At 41.3% G+C, this 7,374-nt stretch overlaps 1 protein-coding gene across 1 annotated transcript; it reads left to right on the top strand.

The window, feature by feature from the left end:
• Positions 1–3,794: 3,794 nt before the first annotated feature.
• LOC138057939 (SE-cephalotoxin-like) lies at positions 3,795–7,353 on the top strand. Its single transcript, XM_068903841.1, is given in 5 exon segments — positions 3,795–3,978; positions 3,981–4,484; positions 4,487–6,685; positions 6,688–6,969; positions 6,972–7,353. Coding segments are annotated over 5 exon segments (3,213 nt in total). The 3' UTR covers positions 7,016–7,353.
• Positions 7,354–7,374: the final 21 nt, after the last annotated feature.

Below are 7,374 nucleotides of genomic sequence, written 5' to 3'. Positions count from 1 at the left end.
AAGTAACATAGCGCTTTATTCCATATTGTCAACTGGAGCTGGCGTCTTGTCTTTCCAGGAGATTCACGTTGTCTTTGCGTAATATGTAGGTCTTAAACAGTACACGATATTGTTTTGGTATTGTATATTGTAGTGCCATGGTAGAAGTCTTAGATAAATATCCCCCTGAAGAAGACATGTGGTTACTAGCAAAGTTCTGAACCCAGAGAGATGGAAGAAAATAAAAGGGAATCGAGAAGCATTGGTTTCTGGGGGCTGACATGTTGATCATTTTCAAGTTCCCTCACAAGTTCTTTTCACCACAAGTTCAAGCGTGCACTCTGAGCACTCTGACAACTTTGCAAAAAAATTCGCTGAAGTTATTCCTGTCCGGCGGGGGGGGTAGTATCTGGATGGGCGGACCTAAAAAATATGCCACCTCGTAACAGAAGCATAGCACCGAAACTTCTATTTTAACGCTAACAAATGCGAACCAAGCAAGGTACAGATTTTGTTAGCTTGCTTTAGGAAGAGCAGAACGGAAGTTTTTAGGGACGGTCGATGGAGAATAAAATATTTTTTGCCATTAGTAACAACATTTACGACATGAAAACAACATTTAATTTTGAACCCACGAATATAAAAAGTTGCCATAGCGAAAAAAAGAGACCATTATGACGTTATCTTAATGGTTGTTTATGACAAGGTTTTTGTTTAAACAGTGTTACGCATGCTCAGGCGGGAGGTACCTCGTAGTTCACGTTTTCTTCCAGAGACATACATATATAAGCGCGCGTTACATCACGCTCATCCCTTTTCAGCTGCACACAATCACAATTTGCTCATCTTATTGGAAACTCGGATTGTTCGCAATTTTGCACCTACGCCCCTACCGCCTGCCTGTGAAACCATTCTTTTCTTTTTGTTTGTAGTCGGTGGTGGATCCCCCCCCCCCCCCCCCCCATCCCACCTTTGCTGAAGAGGTGTTGTCTATTTCCGGTAGGTGTGAGAATTAAAATTCGTCACCTTTGGTGGCCAAGAATTATGCCAACAATGTTGATTCTGTCATGTCATGCAAAGCCCTTCAGCAAACTAGTGCGCCGCCATGCAGTCCTCGTTTTATTCGTTTAACTTTTCAGTACCCTTGCAACCCACTACTACCAAAACGCCTTGTTATAAAACATTTTGGGAGATTTTTGCTAAGTTGAATTTTATTTTACTTTGGCAGTACCGAGTAAATCGCAAAATCGACAGGATCAAGTTACCGCGACGTGTTTACTCACGACTCAGTGAAGCATCTGTGTCAAATGATGGCAAGGATACCGGGTTTTTGTTTTATTTGTTTCCTTTTTCTTTCAAGTGTATAAAGTTTGACAAGAAATGTGCGAATTCAACACATCACAATCGCCCAACATCTTGAGGTTGACCATTGTTTCTGCAAAGTCAAAAATTTACTCTCCAAGACGAGGTTATTGCATGGTTTGGGAATAGGCAGCTACTTTAATATTCATGAGTGTCACAATTTTTGGCCGGTTTGGGGCTCATTTTGTTGAAAACTCAAGCACGCTTCCAAACAGACCTGTTTACGTTCGTGACTTATGCGCTGCTTACAGTGCACTACCACAAAAATCCTCCCCGTAATCACATTTCAACACACGTATGCAAATTTGTTAAGCTCCAAAATTACAACAACATGATAAATTTACGAAAAGGTTGGAAATTTCCACAGAAGTCTTTTCCAAACGAAATATTTATTAAAACAAAGAACATACTTGCAATTAGAGGGCAAAAAAAAAACCCTTTCTATTTCAATTGCATGCGTGCGTGCAAACACGACACAATCGGTGTCACAAAGCATATTGCAATTAAATAAATTTGTGACAGTTCACATCAAACCCTTTTCGAAAGAACCTTGAACGTAAATAATAAAGCACAAAAGAGACAACAAGCTTTCATTCAAATAATTTTTCACTGGTCAACATTTCCATTTCTTTTTTGAGTACAAAATGAATGTAACTTGCCAGACAACTAAGATGCGACTTCAGTAAACGCTGTGATGCATTCAAGGCGTTCGATTCCTTCGATGTTTGTTAAATCCATAAAAGAATTGCCATTTGATTTCAGTGTTGTATATAACACCAAGTCAGTAAAATATTAGAAACAAACTAAGCTTACTTGATATCCAACGGCGAAAAATGAAATTGTTGTCGAAGACTATTACTCGTTGCTTTAAAGATTCCAGATATTTATTTTTCAACGCCTGTTGTTTTATCCAATTGACGTTCCATTCTTGAGCTTCATAAGGGTATATTTGTTTAAATATGCACTAAAACGCTATTCGCGTTACACGGACTTTCGACGCGATTCCAATAGGCCATTTCCGAGTTCAAGCCAGCTCATCTTCAAAGCGAGTCTAAGTGCGAATTTTTTGTTATGAAAATTAGTTTTCATTCATATGTAAAGTAGAACTAATTACCATTACAAAAACTACGCACTTAGACTCGCTTTGAAAAGGAGGCAGACATGAAACTCGGAAATGGCCTATTAAATGTCCTCCCGTGTGTACCAGAGAAAATTACGCATTACCCCAGCCCCCTCAAACCTAACAAAATACGCACAGAAGACTCTATGCTCAAAGACGCCACTAAGCAGGGGAGTGACAGGCAAGATTTTTAGCGAGACGGAAAAAAAAATTAAAAAAACACGAAATGAAACCCAGATTCCGACTGAGTTTGGAAACCCAGTAATGATTTTTTTCTTCTCTTGAACTTAGTGTGTGAACATATTTCTAAGCAATCTCGAATTTGACACTTTGATCGAAATCAAACTAGGTGACAGAAGGATTATGATGATGTCGAAACCGTCGCAACGAAATTGGAAAGATGTTAAGACCGATTCCGCTCAAAGTTCGAGCAAGCAATCACTGCAAAATTATTTTGCTAAAGATCTACTCATAGCATCATAAACGTTGGGAACAACTCATTTAGGTTCATTTCTCTAAGTGACCACGCGATTAAATACTCAAATATTCTCGAGGAAGTTAATGTCAAACTTCGTAAGGATTCTTAAAACGTGTGTAATTGTATCTTTAACTCGAAACGTCTGTATTTATTGAAATATTGATAACTTCAAATCCAATTTTCCCTCGCGGGGTCAGTTTGAGAGCTGTCGACTCGATAAGTTCTTCTTAGCTGTATTTAAAATATTACCATGCCATGAGGTTTTTTTGGTAACTTAATTTTTGCCAATATTGCTCGATTTTTCTGGGGAAATCATCTTACGGACATCTCCTATACAGCAGGTATTTGGGCCAACCTGTTTCGATTCTTGGATTTGTCGCTAGCAGTGCGAACATCACGCTGGATGAAATGAAACGGTATCCTGATGGCCCGATTGTTCTCTTGAATACAAAATTCTTTCTTAAGGTCAGGTTGATATAAACTCCAGTCCTAAAAGGAACTCTTATTATTTTAATGACCGACTTCCCTGGCTAGAACGATCCTGCAAATAGAGCGTTTTTGCTGTTGTTTCCGCTCAAGTCTTTCCTCCGGATTACGGCTATTTTACTGAGCCAGAGACGCACCCTCTTAGTGTGCTCTTATCGGAGTTCGGTCAGGTTCGTCAACCTCTTGTTTCCGATATTTTTTTAGACGAAAAACCATTCTTGTGATAAGTCGTTTCTCATAATTGATCTTCGCCAAATTTGCCCTTTCTCCAGGAAAGATGAGTTTTGCGGCGATGTATTGAAACGTGTTTTAATTTCTTTCTTATTTCTTTGCAGTATAATTGACGCAGGATTTGTTCTCGCCAGAGGAATGAGGGAGGTAGTTTGGTTAGCAGAAATTCTGTGGGTTTCATGGTTTTTCTGTTCAGTAAGTTCCGGGTTGGACCCTGGAGAGCAGGCCAAGGTAACTACGGCTCTTGAAACAGCTCAGTTTGTACTGAATTCAATTAACGAAGATTATACAGCTCAAGTAAAGGCCATCAAAGAGTTGCAGAAGTTTCGGCTCAAACGAAAAGTGCTAAACTATTGGAGAGGCAGACGAAATTAGCCAAGATCGGTTCCAAAGTTGACAAAGCTCTCAAAGCAGTGCAGGCTGCATCTGCTATTGCAAGTTTTGTCTTTACCTTCTTCATGCCAAGTGAGCTCGATGTTATCACGGACTTGATAAACAAACGCTTCAACGAAATCAATAACAAGCTCGATCGTCTGGACGAGAAACTCGACGAGATAGAGAAATCTATCAAGGTGAATACTGCTTTCAACACTTTCTTGTCTGCCTGGATCAAATGGGAGTATAAATCGAGGAATGGAGCCAAGAAACTAGCCGGCATCCGCAAGTTAATGGGGACTAAAACACGAAGAATAGACCAAGTAAAGCTCGCAGAAGAATACGTTAAATATTACGAAAACAACAACTTGGACGGCAACCTGCTGAACCTGTACAGAATGGCAGCCCTCCCAAACGCTATTACCCAACGAAACATCTTCGACCTATTTATTGCTCATTTGGCTGCGACATAACGAAGCTGTCAGAATTAATGATCCTCGTCAAAAACATAATGACCAGCGCTGCCCAGCAGAAAATGACCTACTATTATTTCAAGGGTTACCAAAGCAGAGCCAAGAACAGTTTCAAAGACATCCAAAGTTACTTTTTCAAAATTCGTCGAGCCTTTGACGATCGAGTCTGGCACTGCAGAAGAAACTCTCTGAACCACGCTAAGACGGATGCCAACAAGATTTTGAAGAATATGAGGGGATCTGCACAGGAGAGCATAGTTCAAGCCATCTTTAATGAACTTAAAGTGAAGTACCCTTGGTACACATGGGCTGTGGCAGCAGTCAAGAATGACCGTCCAAGGATTCGTGGTCTTGAGTTCAGAGGCAATACATACTTTCGCTTAGAAGACCGGTCGGATCCCAAAAAAGTTAAGGCGTATTTTGTGGTCCACGAGGACACAAAGTCGTCTGCAAACTGCATTGACATTACACAAGCCAAGACCTTACTGGTTTTCAAAAAATGCGACGGGTGCAATTCCAACTATATCTACGCTGCTGATAACATTCTGTCCAAGAAGAGATGCGGAAGCTCGACGCTCGAACGGGTTGCCAATATTAAACAACAGTGCTCCACATGCCGCCACTGTACCTACTGTACCAAGTATGTGAAAACGGAAGTCCGAAGTTGGGCGTTTATTGCATCAGCAGTCAACACTATCAACGACATATGTCAGTCAGACAGCTGCAGTAGTCACGGTCAGTGTAGGCAAATACCATTTACGGAAACTCACCGATGTATCTGTGAGACGAACTACGAAGGAGAATCGTGTGAAAAACGCTTAGACTTTGACGAAACCATCGAAACGCTGATCGCGGAATTAAGAAAGACTTTCAAAGTTGTAAATTACGTTCCTACCACTGTCGACGTGTTCTTCTCCATAAGGTCACTGTCCAAGAAGTTAAACATGGTTTTGCAGAAGATCAAGACCTCATTTGCTCATACGAATAACATCATCAAGCATTCTCAAATCATTTACAACGTCGAAGATATAGCCGATCTCTATGCAAAGCTGCAGAAGAACGAGATGACTTTTGATCAGTTTGGCCGAAAAATCGATAAGTATTTGCAGACAGTCTCAACCTATAAGCTACAGAACAGATTGAAAAAGATGATTCTTGGTCAAGGCACTTTAGACACCCCTGGAAATGACGTCTATAATTCGTACAAGCGAGAATACCTAAGTCACAATGGAGGTGGTTGCTCGGCAAAGTACAATGAAGATATCAAGAGTTTCAGGAACAGCTTAGCCTACTTGGACCAGGCACTTGGAGAGGCGCTGTTACTACATCAAAAGTGGTCGCTTGAAACGAAAGGAAAAACAGAAAACCTCCGCAAAAAGTACAAGAAAGAAGCAGAGTACATTCAAAACATCTTCAAAGGTCGACAGCAGAAATACAACCAATACTGGAAGAGATACAGCTGTGGTCCTGTTAGTGTTGATGGTACGAGTGTTTCGTGCAAGGACGAGTTGACCTTCGAAGGCATGACAGTAACTTTAAGGTGCGACAAGCAGAGGCGCTCGACTCCGAGCCAAATTACTTGCAAGAGGATTGGCAATATCTTTAAATGGGACTCTCAACCAAAATGTAAATACCGTTGGGGAAATTTTGGTGCCTGGGGTCGTTGTTCCAAGACCTGCGGTGGAGGAGTTAAGTTCCGTTACAGACGTTGCTTAGGAACAAGCAATGTTAATAACTGCAGAAGAGACCAGGGTGGATCAAATTACCAAACTGCAAAATGCGAGACCCAAGACTGCTGCTCTGCTCAGTACGGGAAGTTCAAATGTTCCAATGGAAGATGCATACAGAAAAGTTTTCTCTGTGATGGAGATAATGATTGCCGGAACAACGATGACGAGAGCAGGTCTCGATGTCCAAACTTCATTCGCTCGGGTGACCTGATAGCATTAAGAAGCAAGGCCAGAAGAAATCAATGGTTGAGCTGTTATTGCACTGTAAACTGTGGTGTTGATCGTTGCAAACTTCGAGGCTGTCCTGGTAGTCAAATGACGGGCAGCGATTGGAGATCGTGCAGCAGTGAAACATTCAATCTGTACTTGACACATTACCGTCCTGGGGAACCTGTCAGATACGGTGACTCAATCGCACTTTATTACGGTGCGGGCCACTGGCTGAGTTGCTGGGCAGTGGCGGTGTTTGTCCCACAAGGAGCTGTCCCGGTTACGGAAGGTGGGATTCCAGAGATACAAAGTACTGTCGCGGAGAAAGATTTTGGATTTATTCACCCGAACGTGAGGGCAGGTGTTCTAGCGATACAAGATTGGGTTGTCGAGGAAAGCCAATACAGAAGGGTGACAACGTCTTCATACAATACTCCATAAAGCGAAGCCGGATAGGGTATTGGCTGAGCCAAGACAACAAGGACATCAGAACCCGAACCTGTCCTGGCCTTTACATCACCAAAAAGACAGAAGATGCAGAAGTGAAAGCTGGAACATTTTTGCCCGTTAGAGGTCGTGTAGACGACAAGACATTTAGAGCTGATAGTGTGATTCGTTTTTTTTTTTTTCTTTTGCAAACATTTTGAAACATTCCGTTTTCTTTACCATATCATCATATTCATATTTATCATGATTTAGCCGATTTAGGCGGTACGAAAATCGTTGAAGGCAAAAGGCTTAGACAAGAAGCCTGCGATAATAAATAAGCTAAGAAGCATTTCTATTAAACAAATTCTAAGCCCAGCGTTGTTCACACGTGGAAGGTACAAAACGACACCTTGGCGTCTAAATTGGCCTTCAACTTTTTCATTTAAAGGGGCTATGTCATGGTTATTTTTCGGTCTTTGGGGCAAAATTGGGGTTAATTAA

This window comes from Montipora capricornis, chromosome 7, assembly GCF_036669925.1.
Source record: "Montipora capricornis isolate CH-2021 chromosome 7, ASM3666992v2, whole genome shotgun sequence".
Lineage (NCBI taxonomy): Eukaryota > Metazoa > Cnidaria > Anthozoa > Scleractinia > Acroporidae > Montipora > Montipora capricornis.
Note: the sequence above shows the minus strand (reverse complement) of the source record. Positions and strands in the feature narration are given on the sequence as shown.